This window comes from Anguilla anguilla, chromosome 2 (genome assembly GCF_013347855.1).
Source record: "Anguilla anguilla isolate fAngAng1 chromosome 2, fAngAng1.pri, whole genome shotgun sequence".
Taxonomy (NCBI): domain Eukaryota; kingdom Metazoa; phylum Chordata; class Actinopteri; order Anguilliformes; family Anguillidae; genus Anguilla; species Anguilla anguilla.
The window spans coordinates 18,979,220-18,996,528 of NC_049202.1; the positions used below are offsets into that span (position 1 = coordinate 18,979,220).

The following is a 17,309-nucleotide window of genomic DNA, read 5'->3' on the forward strand; positions in this document are numbered from 1 at the left end:
TATTCTTGGAGAGGGACAGCCTGTTGTCCATCACCACTCCGAGATTCACTGTTCTGCTCACTTTCAAAACTATTGTGAAATGTACAATAATCAAAGGCACAGTTACGTTTTAATATTTTTTATGATGCTAGAAATAGAATACCCTAAAAATCAATAAACAAAATAAACACTACACTTCCACAAAATATTTTGAACACCTCTGCTTTTATTAAACACATGTTTTGGTCAAAATAACTTTTTTCAAAACATTGCAACAACAATGTAGAGGTCCATCCTTTAAAAGTAGGTAAACCTCCAAGTGTATTCATGAATCAGAAGCATTTTATTTTTTAATGAATTGTCATTACCAGTCCTAGGTACACTTTGAGCATGGACAGAAGACAAGCACTTTGCATTTTAAGTAGTGAAGTTGTCTGTGACGCTAAACAGATCTCTGTGTTGGCTGATTTTAGTTACAGTACGTGCTGACTGGACCGTGTCACAAATCGTGGGCATGCGGTCGCTGAGATAACAATGGGAAAATAGGAAGCTGTTGGTCAGGTCGTGTGATAGCCATTAAGAGTGGCAGCATTCCTAATTAGGCAAACTCATGGCAAGCTGCAAGGCAGGCCATTATAGTTGTCTCTCTTAGGAATTGAGTCTATACCATAAGAGAGCCAAACACAAAATGTTCCTGATTTATTGGTTTTTATCACTGGTTTACTGGAGGTCTTTTTTATGATGGTTTTATTGTTCAATTTTGTTTTATTGTGGTTTTATTTGTTTTTATTTAAAGCTTTCTTGGCCTTTTGTCCCTTTTTAGTATCTTTTTGTAACATTGTTTTAGATTGGAGGTTATTGTTTCTGTAAATATTTTTTTTTTATGATGTTCAAATAAATCTCTCTCTCACTCTCTCTCTGCATTGTTTGAGAGAGGCAAAAAACATGACAGGGTAAAAGGAGTGCGATATGAATATGTTATCAGCATTTAAATGTCTTCAAAAATGAAGGCTGACACATTCATTAGAAGGACAATATCTGTCATGAGAAGCAGAAGTGTTATAAAGTGTAATTCCCCTTTAAGCTTTGTATCTGTCAAGACCTGTGTGGGAGGCTTTGGGTAGATTTTGATATGGGGGTTTTCATTCTGGGTCCAGGGTACTGTGCCAAACACAGGCATATGCTCTCTATGGTTAATTTTTTATTTGGACAAGCAAAGCTTGCAATTTGGATCACTAGGAGGAAGAAGATTACAACAAGGGGAGGTCACGGATCCATTGCTAGTTTTCAGAGGGTGGTTTTAGAAAGTTTTGCTTATAGATCATGTGTATTTTAGTTGGACTAGTAATATAAGCACTTACAGAAAATCTGGGGGTGTTAACGAGGCTGTGTCGTCGATGATGGAGGGGGCTACAAGGTATGTTTTAAAAGAACACGATGTAATACATGGGTGGACTGGAATGAGTTTGGCTTTTATTCTGTTTTGTTTTATTGTGTTTCTACTTATTTATTTTATTCATTGGTTTTTATCTCTGGTTCACTGGAGATCTGTTTTCTGATGGTTTTATTGTTCAATTTTGTTTTATTGTGGTTTTATTTGTTTCTACTTACAGCTTTCTTGGCCTTTTGTCTTTTTTTAGTTTCTTTTTGGAAGATTGTTATAGATTGAAGGTTATTGTTTCTGTAAATATTGTTTGTAATGTTCAAATAAGAGGGACATAAAAATAAAAATCTCTCTCTTGCTACATTATTTTAGGCTGGTATAGTATTTGCTGTTCCCCCAGGCTCTGGCAGGCATCTGCGTGCTTACCTACCTGCATAATGCAGCTCAGTATTTGAAATTTTTAATTAGAGAAGCTATATGTGAATATGAAAAATACTCTTATGTGGCTGAATTTGTCACGTGAGAAAGTGAAGCTTTCTTCATAGCATGCATGGACGAGCTGTAAACATGTGCTGCTTAGCATTCTGGGCCAAATGTGCTCCTCGCTCCACGTGTGTCTGCTATCTAGTTTTCAGATGATCACCTTTGAGCAACAGACAATATAATTTGATTGGCCAAATTTGCTCTGTTTTTATCATATGAATGTTCTCTATCCCAGCTTTCCCCTCTACAGACATCAAAAGAAATGTTGTTTGAAGCAATTAGAGGAGTTGCACAGTGGGTCTAGCAAATGAATACAAAATCCAGGGTGTCCTGGAGTGTTCTCTCCTTTAAAATTTTTTATTACTTTAATGGCTTCTGGAGGGAACACAAAACATCCAAATTATTGTGGGCCAGAGCTCGGTGTGACCAGAGAATGCCTATCAAAGATCAGTTGGTGACAATTTATTTGAAATTGGTGACATTTGTTTGAAATAATTTATTGAAAATCTTAATGATAATGGTTGTGACTCTTCATTTTAACTCCTTGAACCCAAATAACACCTATTGGCATCATAAACACTCCCTTAAATCTCCATTGAATAACTATCTTATTTCTAAATGTAGGATCGTTTTCTTTTTTATTTTTTGTTATGCGGTGGAGACTTGCATCTCTCAAATGCATTTAATTGACTAACTATAAAACCATATTTGCGTTTAAAAACCACAACTACATTTAACAAAAGGCTAGCAACAGAACTAGTTGCTGAAAACACAAAGCACAAAGCACACAGCACTGCAGTTTTAATACTGCAGGAACATGTTTCAGAAATAAACATTTTCAGTAGAACTACTACTTCATGCCATACTTCATTCTAATGACGAAGATGATGATTCGAGAGGTGAAAGTGAAAGTGTGCTTTCTGGGGATGGAAATGTTTATTTCTGTGAAAGACGACGTGCAACTGAGGGCGAAGTGAGACTGAAACTGATAAATTCACACTATTCGAATAGGTAACATGTTGTTTTTACAGCACATGTAATGAAATACAAACATTATTATATACACATTCCACTGCTATACTGACAATTATAACTATTGGAATATAACCATTGTTTTATAGGCATTACAAAGCCTACAGTTATATCGAAAATGTATTTGAAACATTGGGATTCAGCAGGCTGTTTCTGTATTCTGCCACCTGCTTCAGTAGCTATTTAGTAGTAGTAGTAGTTATTTATACAGGTGTTTATTTTTGTTTTATTTCATAGTTATATATAATGTACATACATTTTTATTGTGTAATTTATTATTGTTAGAAATATGTATTGTTTGGATTGATTCCAGTGTCATCAAAATAAAAGAAAACAGTTTTATTTAACCATTTCAGTTCTCAGAGCATATTTCTGCCAGATACTCTGCTAATATTTATTATTCATTATAAAGCAATGGTATGCCATCTTTTTGCAATGTAAGATGAAGTACCTGAGCGGGCAGTTTTGTTTTTGGAGATACTCAAATGAACACATTTTTTTTAGCAAGCAAAAAATATTTTCTCCTCCTAAAACAGGGCCTACCAATTAATCCATATTATATCCATGCCTAAACTTGGTATTTCCAGGTGGGGACAAGTCTTGTGAAAAGAATCATGGGTTGCAAGAGGGGTTATCTCTTGGGTAAACCTGTTTAATCTGGGTAGTGGGAAAAAATGTCAAAATCACCTTAGGGCTTAAAGAGATGTGTGAGAAGATTTGTCTTTATTACACTTGTGTTGAAGTATTCAAAGTGCCGTTAAACAAGGGTGTTAGCTGTTAAAACTGCTCAATTCCTAACATATTTCACTCAATCCTCACTATCCCAACAGGAGTAATGACTGAGCAGCTGAGCTAATGAATTGAAAAGAAGTGTCACCCAACAGTGCAAAATGCTCTGGAGGAGAGTGTTTTGGCACAAGCAGACCGCATTCTGGATCACACGCATTTTACCTCTGTAGACATACAACGAGGAGGCACCAAAAATCTTAAAAGATCAATAATATTGCACATAAAAATTGAATAACATATAATATCTTTTTACAAAAAATAGCACAGACAATTTACTCAACTAAAAAAAAAAAAATCCTGTTGGTACAGGATGTTTTTGTAAAGGTGGGCAAATAAAAAATAAAAAAATGTATTCATTGCACACAGATTCAGTGTGCTCTGAATAAGAGTAATGTATTCCACTGTTTTAAAAAATCCAGTCTGTGGGCAGCTGGGTTTGTACTTTAGTTTAATGTATTGCAGAGTGCAATATATTCTAGAACCAATAGCCAATCATCTGTATGTCACTACAAGCACACACATTTAATTATGTTTGAATACATGAGCCACGATACTATACTTATAGCCAGTCATGCCTTCCACCAACATCATATTAATTTCTCTATGCAGCCACGCTCTCCAAGGACTGGTCCATGGTACATTATAGGAAATGCTGAAATATCTTATACTGTCTATTCTGTGTGATTGTAAACTCAAAATAGCTGTACCACTATGGATTGACTATGTGTATATTGGCTATGTGAATATAATTTGTTTGCTGCATGACTGACTTTGGGTACTAATACAGTCAATCAAATATTGACCCACTATTGTCAGGAGCCCAAACTCACGGAAATGAGGATGTAGATCTATTAATACCACTGAGTATTCCTAATTCGGAAAAAAGAAAGAGATCTTGGTAAGAACTGGTGAAAAATATGCAACTATGTTGAGCTGAAGTTAATCATTATATAAAGAGCACTTAAATTAACCACTGGTGAATTCCTCTTCAATGTAGTGTAGTGATGTCCACCAGCATCGCTATTTAGATCCTGCTGGCATCTGGAAAAAATGAATCAATGCACGTAATGCAATGCAATGCAATAACAACCCCGGGAATTTCCCCATTCAGACATTTAACATGAGGATGGACTATGACCTAACTCCCTCTCTGACCACAGCCTTTCAGAGCATGGAAAATATGCAGGGCAGTCCATTGTGTTGAGATGTCTCTCGAACAGTGGATAGGTGTCTATATTTAACACACCACGTGTTTCTAATTTATTTATTTATTTTTTACAAGTTTGTAGGTGACTTCCTAGCACATAAATGAGACCAATCCTATGGTGACATGAGATTAACCATATGGTACATGACAAGGAAGGAAAAAGACTATTCCATTTGAGCCAGCAGAAAATGGCCATCAGAAGGTTTTTGATTATTTCTTGTTCTGCTGTGTTGCAACATCAAGTTAAAATACCGGAAGAGATGATAAGCAGTTTTTGTTGCTCACAAGTGCAGAAATGCACTTCATCATCTTTCATCTTTTCTACAGCACTATACATTAATTAGAGGAGCTCACTGACCTGCATAGCCTTGGCACCTATACAGCACACACACCATTTGGGGCGGCTCAATCCTTTTGCAGCTGTTGGGTAACATTCAATGCCAAACTACATTCTTTGTCCTAGAAATGGTAAACACAATTTCCAGCTTACAGGGAGTGGACAAATTACAGGTAGTGGACAAAACCTGAGAATAGTTTGGTAACAAGGGTTTTTAGTGTAAAATAGTTTAAGTGTACCAAGCGTCAATAATGTGTGGCCCCTGTGTCAAATTTGGCTCTTGCAATATTATTAGACCTACCAATGGCCTCCTATATGTAGACGTTATTTAAGGTAAAATTTTAAGATCAATTAAATATGTTCTTAATAGAGCTGGTGTTACATAACATGACATAACATAATATAACATGACATAACATATCATAACATAATGATAAGGACAGGCCATTCAGCCCAACTCTGCTGGTCATTTTCCTGACTAAATTGTACCTTGTGCTCTGATCACCTACAGATTAGACATTATCTAACACCATATTATGTGAACATCGTGTTTTGTGAACATGAAAGAGTCCAGCCATCCCAGCCCATCTAGTGGTGCAGCAAGGAACCAAGAATCCATATTTGTGAGAGAGTGAGGAGCAGGTGAGAAACGCTGGTGATCATTGTGTAGTCCTTCTGGCTTTGACACTCAACTACCACTGCTCTATTATGGGGAAAAACAAATACAAACTGCAAATAAGACGTGGCTTTGCAATCCTGAAAAAAAATATGACTGACTGTGAGACCAAGAACAACCATGTACAATCAACATCTCAGCTTTTTAGTAAGAATCTGTTCAATCCTCAGACTGTAGCTACTATGTTGCTGGTCCACAGGAGCTTGTTTTCGCTGTATCATCTTAATGATAATTTTCCACAAATGGAGTTATACTTATTGTTGGGTTTTGCTAAGTCACAAATTGTGATACATAAAGCATTTGATTAATTATTTGCCAACCATTGAATAGTTAATCAGTGATAAGCAGGCAAGATGGTTTGGAAAACAATCAAAAGGTGATTGTCACAATATTTTATTTTTTTTACGGATGTCATGGTTCCTGGTTCTACTGTTTTTCTATTTTTAAAATACGGGGGTCTCCATATTGAAACACATACCAGAGTACGTGGAGCCTAGAGTATGTGTTCTCTACACTGATGTGTTAATTATTTAACAAAAATGTGATATCAGTAAAGTCAACATTCCTTCAGTCTACCTGAAAGCAATGTATTTAGCAGATGTACTGTACAGTATTTTCTGCATGGTCCTCCAGCAGTAGCAGAGTACACCAACAGAGGGCGCCAGTACCTGGGCTGCCTCAGAGTCAGTATTGTGACCCAGAAGATCACAGGACTGTTTCAGTCTGGGAAAAATCTCGGGCTTGACACATAAACGGCCATAAACTAGGAGAGAACTGCATGTCTTTAACCTGTCAGGCCCAGTTTGAACCTTAAATTGTCTCTTGTCTCAGGGCTTTTATTTGATTTAGTTCGGAGCCCAAAGCAATTCTCTTGGGTAGAATCAGTCAGTCTTTCTTGTGTAGAGGCTGTGATTGATGTTTGTAATAGTGACCAAGGACCAGGGTAAAGGAGAACAATAACAAACAAAAGCAATAAAAAACTGCACTTAAAATTCCAGTATGTTGGAACCCAAACCACTCTAATTAGAACAATCCACGTTCAACTCAAATGGCACAAAGAATTGACAACAGAAAAAGTTAAATTGAGTGCAACAAAACTACAGCTCCGTTTGAGGGCTCCAGTCCTGTAGCATGAAATGTTTACACTCAAGTGCTAAATTAGACGTTCCATAAATTGTAACTGCTATCTAACGCTTGTTCTTTCCATAATTGTCTTCAATAATTAATCAAGGATCACTGATTAATCTTTGGATCATCAGAGCTATCATCAGCATGCCTTCTGCTGGCCCAAGCAATGCATCCCTTCTCTGCGAACTGATTGTCATAAAGAACTTATGATGCCTGCGAGTCTGAAACATGTAATCTATAGGGCCCAGTCTGTGCTCACAGTGAACAAATTAACAGACTGATTGAAGATGGTATTGTGAATATTCACTTTGTCTGTTGAGATTAGCAGACTGTGTTCCACTTCTTCAACAGGGATACTTGGAATTCCACTAATGCCCAGCATCAACAATCCAGAGCACAGACCAGCCAGAATAGTCACAGAGTAATCAAAGTAATGCCCTCATGTCCATGATGAAATTGCAAATGGACGTGGGAACACATTTGTGTGCATTATTGCCTTACGGTACATTATATTACATTATGTGTAGGCGTGGCAAACACCATTATCCAGTGTGTCTAACTTTGCATATAGTAGCTTACGTTTTCTGTGCTGTACATTTATACAACCTGGATATTCTCAGACATAATTTAGGTTAAGTACATTGCCAGAGGGCACAGCCATAGAGCAGTTCAATTCCAATCAGCTCATTTATCATGATGAAATGCGATGAGCAATTAGGAACCACTGAATGGACATTGCATTCACACCCTGTCAACTATAGGCTGATTGCAACATTTTTGATTTGATTGCTTACATACCCCATCATTAATGTGGGCAAATCTCTCTCCTGAAAAAATTACATTACCTTGTGACATTTGGAACTGCATATATTTAAACATTTTAATTCTCACATTTCCTACGCTCCAAAGAAAACATCTATCCCATCATCTCAGGGGGATTCATTTTATCTCATAAAAAACACGTTTTCAACGTACAAAAATGCCAAGTTACTCACACATACAAGACATGCACTGTCTATAACTCATTCATTCAAACCACCAAAATCTAGGTTTGTCATTAAAAGTATTGATATCAAAATGACGCCAAGTTACTGTACTACAAACAATATAGGCTATCTTGCCTCCCAAAATTAAATAAGCTGTATTCCAAAGCAATACTACCCAATGTTTCCTCAATTGTTTCAAGTCTCTTAGGAATTAGTAGAACCGGAAGACTTGATAGTGGAGAATAGGAGTAGACGCATATGTCCCAGCAAGCTTTGCATATGATAAAATAACAATAATATGAGAGAAATGAGGAGAAATTATGAAATTGAGTAGTTGAAACAATATGTTTTTAGCAGAATGGGCATGTAGGGGAAGGTTGACATGATCACAGGCTATAGTGCAAAGTAAATGAAGTGACCATGAGCGAGCTGAGCTTCCTTATGGAACGGTATATATAACAGACGGTATACAGTAACAGTTGTTGAAGTGGTGGGTAAAGTAATGTGTGATAATGAGAAAGAAATCTATTGCACAGATGTGCTTTTCTCATGTTCAGTATTCGTAGTTATAATTATGATTGAGTCATGATTTTAAATGTAATGTTTTAATGGGGAGTTGCAGACCGTACATACTTAGTAATTATTTGTATGTGGCTAGATAGAGAACAGGGCGAGGTAACATGAATGTAGAAACGTGGCGTTTGCTGATAAGGTTTTCTACAGTAGCCAAGTGAAGAAATTTAGTTAGTAGAAATGGCACAGTGGTCAACTGGTGTAACCTTTTTAAGAAAATCAATACATTTGCCATCATGAAATGCATATGGGTGGCCGTCAGTGACTTTTGGTAAAGCAAATATAAGTGTAAGAAAACCTTAGTGTAAAATATGCAAATATCTGCCTGAGGGCGAGGTGGGATTCGATCCTCCAATATAGCTATGCATTGCATGAAATTTCATTGGCAAACCATGGTCCATGGTTTTAAAGAAGAACACAGGCCACTAAGCACAGCCAAGCTCCGGTTGAATCCATATGGCCTGGTGATATTGTAGCCGGTTAAGTGAATGTGCAGATGGTATGTCATAATGCAGTGTGTATGTTCGGTGAACGGCGGGTAGATGTGGTGCAAAGGAAAATTGTTGAGAAGTAATAGAGAATTATTAGTGAGCAAAAATGCAGGTTAAAGAATGTTGTTACTAGCTGGGCTTGAAGCGACGACTTCATGATCCATAGTCAGTAAGGCTTACCTGTAAGCTGTGACCTGACAAGCTGTTGAACATCGGAAATTTCTTGGGTGATAATAGAAGAACTGGGCTTGTGACCGAAAGGTCATATGTTAGATTCCTGGGTAGGACACTGCTGTTGTACCCTTGAGCAAGGTACTTAACCTGCACAGCTTCAGTATATATCCAGCTGTATAAATCGATACAATGTAAAAACCGCTGGATACAATGACCGCTAGGCCACAAACAGACTACTGTTGACAAAACTGGAAATGTTTCAGACTAAAAAGTTATGGGTATTTTGCATGTGTATGCGAGATTTTGATTGGCTCGTGTACGTGGAAGATTGGCTGAACTCCTCCCTCTAGCTCCCTCCTCACATACTACTGACATGCATTACTATGCACCTATTATACATGGTTGTGTGTACTAATTATTTATTTTTTTTGATGATATGTTGACTGTACCCCTGTATTGTGTCATGCTAATATGGATTGTCCATTTATGTATTGTGCTGCAGAGTAGAACAACACACTGTACCGAAAACAAATTCCACCGGCCTTGGCCGTGTGGCTAATAAACTATCTATCTATCTATCTATCTATCTATCTGGTGTCGGTAAAATGACCAATGGGGAGACATTTTGTTTGTGGGATAGGCGGCAGGAAAAAGAAGAAGAAGAAGAAGAAGAAGAAGAAGAAGAAGAAAATTCAAAATCCCCTTAGTTTGGGGCTGTATTGTGTGGACATGTGAAGTTGTTTATGAATTCTGTCTGTTGAAATGGGGTCAGAACGTACAGAATTGAATGTTTTTAAGGGCTGAGTGTCTGTGGTTGTTGCGGTTCTTTCTGTGGGGAACCCTGAAAAGTGTCAAACTCTCGGTGCTGTATAGGTATGGGGCATGCCCCGCCAAGGCGTAACTTGGCAGGATGGCATACCTGCCATCCCAATTACCCTTCTGGAATGCAGTGCCAGATACCATCTATTCAGCAGAACAGGAATGAAAGGGAACAACCTCCCCTGCCTCTCTGAGGAATTCCACTTTATTCTGTGGCATCAGTCCTGACTGACAGTTCAGAATGTTGCATGACCTTACAGTTAGCCAATCAGTTAGCCCAGTGAGCCAATCAGCAAGATCAATCAGAGGTACACAGGGTCCGAAGTCTCTTCTGAGCGGAGCATACGGTGCTGTGAAAAAGTTCTTTTTTTCTTCTATTATTGCATATTTGTCACACAGATCTTTTAACAAAATGCAATGCTAGACAAATGGAAACTAATCAAACACAAAACACATTTTTTCAAATTATTTTATTTATTTAATGAGGTCCTTTCAAAGACATGCATTTGCATCCTAAGAGAAATTGTCTAGCAGCCTGGGACTCCGTTAAGTATTCCTTTTGGGCAATTCAGAGTAACTCTGAGGTCAAGACATTTATTTGACTGAAAAATAGAAACAGCAGGCCTTTGACAGAAAGAATGCAAGAAGAAGGACCAACGCACAGGGACCTCGCCAGTAAACAGCCGAAGAACATGGTCTATGTAGACTGCCATACCTCACATAGAGTACTGCAGTGTGTGGTGGCGTCATTGGTTGAAATGGATAAAATACAGAAGAAGATTACCCCCTTAGGGGTTGGGTATGGTGGTTGCAGGGGTGAGGGTAGCGAAAGTTGGCCAGTGAAAGCACATTTGAAACAACTTCACTACAGGCACATCAGTGCATTGGTAAATTTGTCAATGCACCCTCATTATATAACAAGGGCTCTGAAGGGGGGAAAGACCCATTTAGGTTGACAGCGAATGGATGGTGAATGGAAAAATCACTTTCCCACTAGATGATTGCCAAGGGACTTTTGGCATTGTGGGTCCAGTCTTGTGACAATAATACAGGATTAGCAGCGTGCTAACTTTAGAAACAATTAGATTTACAAATAACCTCACACAAACATGCATTAGCTCACGCATGCACAGACATACATGTATAAAAATTGTAATTGGCTTGACAAATGTATTTATAAACAGGACATATGCACATATGAACTGTTAACAATTTTACACACATTCTAATTGCCTTGACATCCATATTTATGAATTTTAAATTAGAAAGCATATTACATATTTAAACAAGCTGAAATATGTTTACACACACACACACAATGTAGGAGGGTACATAAAGTACTGAAAATGGGTGTGAATAATTGTGATACATTTGAATACATTTCAAGCAAAATCTTTTCTCTATGATATTGTTTCAATATTAAAGACTATAATTTACCTTTTTTTAACCATATTATAGAGCCCATTACTTCTATTGTTAATTTACTCATACTAATTTACTCATCTTTCTCAAGAATGTGAATAACTTTGGAGGGCATTGCACATACAGACTATGAACCTGATGTACTTAGCACATTATGTACTTAATCTAGGTATTAGTGTGGCTGTCCTGAAAGGCTATGACAAAAAATATGTGTTTTAAGATCAATAATTTTAACGTACATTGCTGCATCTCCTGTAAAACTTTGTAACGATAAGACCATGTGGACACCAATTCCTTTGTTAATGATTATTCGAACACCAGTGTGTATGTTCAGAAAAGCAACACAATAACCAAAATGACGAAATTAGTAATTCCTTACCTTTATTTAAAAAATGGCAGATCATGATTTTAAATTACACCAAGATTGAAATAAAAATACAACTTACATCAGCGTAATAGACTAATTGTGCAGCTGAAGTCACTTTGACATATTGTGTGCAACAAAGGCCCTGAATTAAATGACAAATATTACAGAATGCGGTTGAAATTACTCCCCCTACTTCCACCCTGGCTTCACAAACAGTAGACACTGGATTTATGCATACAATCTGACAAGTTGTCAAAATTAGTCTGTAACAGGGACGAATACGTTAAAAGAAAGTTAATCAGCTCCAAGGAACTGTGTCATTTGTGGTATCGCAGATTTACAGTATATGGCAATGGAATGTTCTCAGTGTGTCTAAATATTTTTGTACATTACATGCAAAAACTTTCATTTGAAGTTCCAATTAAAAACAGACTGATGTCTAATGTGTAAAATGACATTCAAATGGAAATATTTAGATTTGATTTCATAGAGGAGAACTAGCTGAAGCTTTCTTATATTAAATTATAATCTAAAAGCACGGTCTTTCTTAGCCTGACAGGATTTTGTAGATGCCATAATCTTCTGCATGTTGAGCCAAATAATCAGAAACTCCATTGCCCCTCCAAATTTTTGCTTTGCCCAAAATTGAAATAGTAGTTCAGTCGTTCAACAGGGGAGTGCCGTTAACAGAAATAGAAAAAGCCATCCCCTGGTTAAAATAAGGCAATTATGTAAAATAACATAAAATGGAACATTTTCCCTAAACAATGCAGCAGTTCTAGTATTCAATATCATATTGGCATGCTTGTCAGCATGCACGCTATAGGCAGATATCTTAAAGTGTACTTCAAGTTCAATGCACGCTTTTGATTGCCAAAGACAAAAAAAGATTGGTAGGGGAGGCTATGATGAAGAATAAATTGCTGGTAGCTGGGCTAGAGGGTGTGGTGTGATTTATGAGATATTTGCGGCGTTAACGTTAGCAGCATGCTAACAGGCAGGCTTGCTTTGGGCCATGGCCAACAAAACAATGCCAAGGACCTGCAGAGTTTTTTGAGGTTGTCAATAAAAACAGGATATTTACTGGTACAGTTAGAACAGAGGGTACTATTATACTATAGTTTTTGAAATATATGCGTGCAGTGTCTATGCTTGTTAGCTGATATTCCAACCACAAATTAATTGATCTAACTTACACATTTAAAATAAATAAATAAATAAAAATAATTCTGCAATCTGGTTGGGTTGCTTGAATTACAGTAAAGCAATACGGGTACTCTGGTTTCCTCCCACAGTCCAAAGAAAAGCAGGTAGGCTAATTGGAGACTCTAAATTGCCCATACCTGTAGGTATGAGCAAGTGAGTGGTGTGTGTGCCCTGCAATAGGTTGACACCCTGTCCAGGGTGTATTCCTGCCTCTTGCCCAATGCACGCTGGGATAGGCTCCAGCACCCCTCGCGACCCTGTCAGGTTAGGTAATGGATGGATGGATGGATTATTATACAGCAAGAAAGCTACCGTAATTTAATTACGTGGGTTTAGTTTAAATGGGACAAGTTGTACATTAAACATTTTCTGTCTATCAGTGCATTCTGCCAATCATGAAGCAGAACGATAACATAGCTCTTTTAAGCATGTGTAGCTGATGTTGGATTAGTTGTAACAGTCACTTTATTCAGTAGTGTTGTGACTTTATTAAATTTTTGTACTTTCTTTGTTGTGATGACCTATGATCCCCTAGAGTAGTGCTTAAATTGAACCCTGTCTTTTTGGAAAAAGTACTGCCATTTCTGAATTTTAAATGATTGCATCAAGCTAATTGGGATGTATTGATCATTCCACACTCTGGCTGGCCTCTCACTTAGTACAGCTGGTTTCACTCAGGGCATAAAAAAACAAAGGGAGGTTTAGCCATGGTTAGCTAAGTTGACAAAACATCATCTAGCTAACAATGAAGTAAGATAAAGCCAAGTTTCACAATTTTGTTTCATGTATAAAGTGTGTCTAATTTAGGACTGTGGCTGAGAACATACATTGGCCATAAGCTGGCTAGCTTTCAGATTGAATAAATAAATTTATGAGGCGAATGCATGGTCAAAACTTAATTGGTGCTACTGCAGTAGAAGCGTGTCTCATGTCTGGTGTACTATATATGGAGCCATAGTCCGATACAATTTTGATCCAATTCAACAGTTATTGAAGCAAGATAGCTGCCATCTGATCCAATCACGTGCAATCCTGGAAAGGACTGGCGCACACACAAATTATTTAGGAAGCAAATATATTGCCCCTGCTGCTGGCTCGGGAGAGTGAACATAATCTGCAGTTGTCCTCCGAAACGCATTCTTGCCAGCCAGCTGCTTCTTTTCAGCTGCAAGCCACGTATGCACAGAGCAGGGGAGAGGAAACCCATTCAAATGCATGCGCAGAGAGTCACTCGAGCAACAAAAAAATGCTGATATCCTGACCAAAATTGCAAGTTACTTTGAGAAAAAAGTGACTGATGTTTTTAGAGATTATTGTGCAAACAACTTTGTTCCTAAGCTATGTTCTCACAAATGTTCATTTTATTTACATATCTTTGGTCGAGAAATCATTTCTTTAAACATTTTGCACTTACTAAAGATTCATTAGAATGTATGTAATTACTCTCATTTAGTACGGTGTTCCTCAGAATATGTCTTGTATAAAAACATGTAGCTGACATCATAATATGGACAAAGGTTTGTTTTGGCACCGTATTGCCGCATAATACATCCATCTGGGCCTCAACCATCAAGGCGCCAGGTCTGTGGAACGGGAGTAAACAAAATTGGCATAATGTCCTCTCATTGGGCCTCATTCACAAAACTTTGGTTCTTAAAAATGTTCTCATAAAAAACCAATATGGGATTCATGACACGTGCAGACCTTTGTCTTCGTCAGGTCCAGATTAATATAGTCAATGCTTACGCTAGTAGACAGCTTACACAATAGACAAAAGTTGCTGGCCAAAATATGTTTGCCTCTCCAAAGAATGTTATTGCCATCCTCTCCCAACCAAAGTGGGCTATAACCAGGGCTGTCCGCCACTTTTCCATTAGAAATGAAAGGAATGGGTTTTTTTTTGGGATTTCGACCATTCATATTTTAATTTGGCAATTCAAGTTTTTTAAAATTATTATAGTCATATTGCAAGTCCCAAGAAAATCTGTAACAGCTATGTATGTAACTTTGAAGCTTTAAATAATAAACCGCGTCCCAACATCTAGGTAAATTAAAGTTTGTCTTGTCGGGCGGCAGAACATATTTAAAAATTTAAACATTATATAGAAACGTTTTACATGATAATGATACAACAGTGGAATAAGACAATTCAAGTTGTTCTCCAGCAAGCCCAGCTTTTTCCCATTCTGCTTATCTGCTTCAGAAGCTGAAATACATTAGAGAGTTGACAACATGTATAAACTACACAAGCACTAAGCACATTTTGTACATTTTGACTGTCTACATCATATTCCAAAGGACATAAAAGGTGCCATGGACAGAAATCATATTGCGTTTTACAAAAGGACATTCTACACATGCACAACACACAAAAAAAAAAAAAAAAAAACATTTTTAATATAATGTTTCAAAACATAAGGTACAAAAATATGTAATTTCCATCACTATATTCATATTGGTCAGGGTTACTGTACTGTACCACTGTGAGGAGGGCTCATCTTATATTACATTCATACACATCCTGCACGATTGCACGTGGATACACTACAAAATGATATAAAGAATGTAACAACGCATGCTCGCACGCACGCACACCTGCGCACAAAGGAAAAAAATGACAGTAGAAAAATAAAACATTTAAAATTCAAATATTAAAATAAACTCCCCGGCCCCAATAAAATAACCTTTGTAATCACTTCCATAGGTAAACAACATTTCAGGTAAAAGTGTGGATTAGAGGAGGTGCGACAGCAGCAGGAGCTCTAAGTTGAAATCCAGTGGTTTTCTGGGGAGTGGTGGGGGCTGGGGGGGGGGGGGGGGGGGGTGGGGGCGTGGCAGTGGTGATACTGTAACAGAATTGTTATAATGAGCCTGAAATTGCCACTCCTGAAATCCAGGGGTCAATCCCTGGCTCACAGGCATCAACTGGGGAATATGCACTGCTTGTCTTAATCTGTACCCCCCCCCCCCCCCCCCACACACACACACACACACAGTGAAAGTCCTGGGGCAGTCATGTGCACAGGCATGGCTCTAGCCTTTCAGCCATCCAGGACCGGGTGGAGGGAAGATAGCAGTTATATACTGGGGGGGGGGGTTAAATAGCAACCGACTCTTGACTACTTTTATACATCTGGACATAACAGCCCTTTTGTCAACTCTGTAACCATGAGACCTCATTTTTAAATTGAGTGCAAGCAATGGCGTACATGCATATGCAAAATATGCTAATGTGACTGCAGTCTAGTACAAATAATAAACCTATTTACTCTTTTTGGTCAAGAACTATTAAAGCTGCCCAAAGTTGGGGGTGGGGGCGGAGGCAAGAATACTCAGCTTATGGTGGCTACTGAGCCACTGGCTAGTGTATGACCTTCTTATTTAAATCTATTGTCCTAAAGTTAGGACCGGAGGTCATGCTCAGAGAAAGCAGTTTTACTAGACTCCTGCAATGTAACAGACAAACTGTCACATTAATCTCACCCTCTCACATTCTCTTGGTCTCTCTCTCTCTCTCTCTCTCATCTCTGGTATTTGAGAATCTGACCAGCTGTACCAGGGAAATTTCAAAATTTACACGGCCTGCTGTCTGACCCTCCTAAATGGACAAAGTCCAACCGGGACCAGCATTCCACTCACCGCCAACCTATCAGTTGCTTCCCCACGGGGGGTTTGCAACACACCTTTTCTGCACCTGTGCAAATGTCTTTCAGTATTACATTGAACAGGGAAAGCACAAGAAGACACAACACAGGTAGTGGCTGGAGTCATCAGGTGGAAGTAGGTATATGCTGATTACAGCCCCTTAACAACTTTGCACAATCATATATTTAAAAAAATAAATAAGTATAGCTCTGTATGAGCCAAAAAGGTGATGTGGGCTTTTTCAGATGTTTTCGGCCTGACCCGTGGAAGGGAGAAGTGAACCCTGTTGGCCCCCCAGCGACTCCACGGTGACTGGCCTTGCCCCCAGTTCCCCATTGGTTGTTTTGGAGCGGGAACCATGGCTGCTTGATCTGTGCGGCGGCAAGACGGCTGGGCTAGACTCTGCGGTGACGAGGATGCAAGGTATCTGCCCGGAGATTGCATTAAGCCCCACCCCTTCACCAGCCTGGTCAAACCCAGAGAGGAAGAAAAGACCCAATCAAAAAACAGAGTGGTCCAGTATCCTACTCATTGCTGAGATGTTGTGAGGCTGTAAAGGCTATGACACTGTTATTTGTTAAGTTCACATCCTGACTGGGCATGTTGTTGTT

General features: G+C 38.3%; 1 protein-coding gene across 1 annotated transcript in view; it reads right to left on the reverse strand.

Annotated features, from left to right (window-relative positions):
• Nucleotides 1-16,078: 16,078 nt before the first annotated feature.
• Nucleotides 16,079-17,309, reverse strand: part of LOC118219832 (melanopsin-A-like) — a 33,814-nt gene continuing 32,583 nt past the window's right edge. The window contains exon 12 of the mRNA XM_035403289.1: nucleotides 16,079-17,164. Within this exon, the coding sequence (XP_035259180.1) occupies nucleotides 16,940-17,164 (225 nt within the window). The 3' untranslated portion in view covers nucleotides 16,079-16,939. The remainder of the gene's footprint in view (nucleotides 17,165-17,309) is intronic.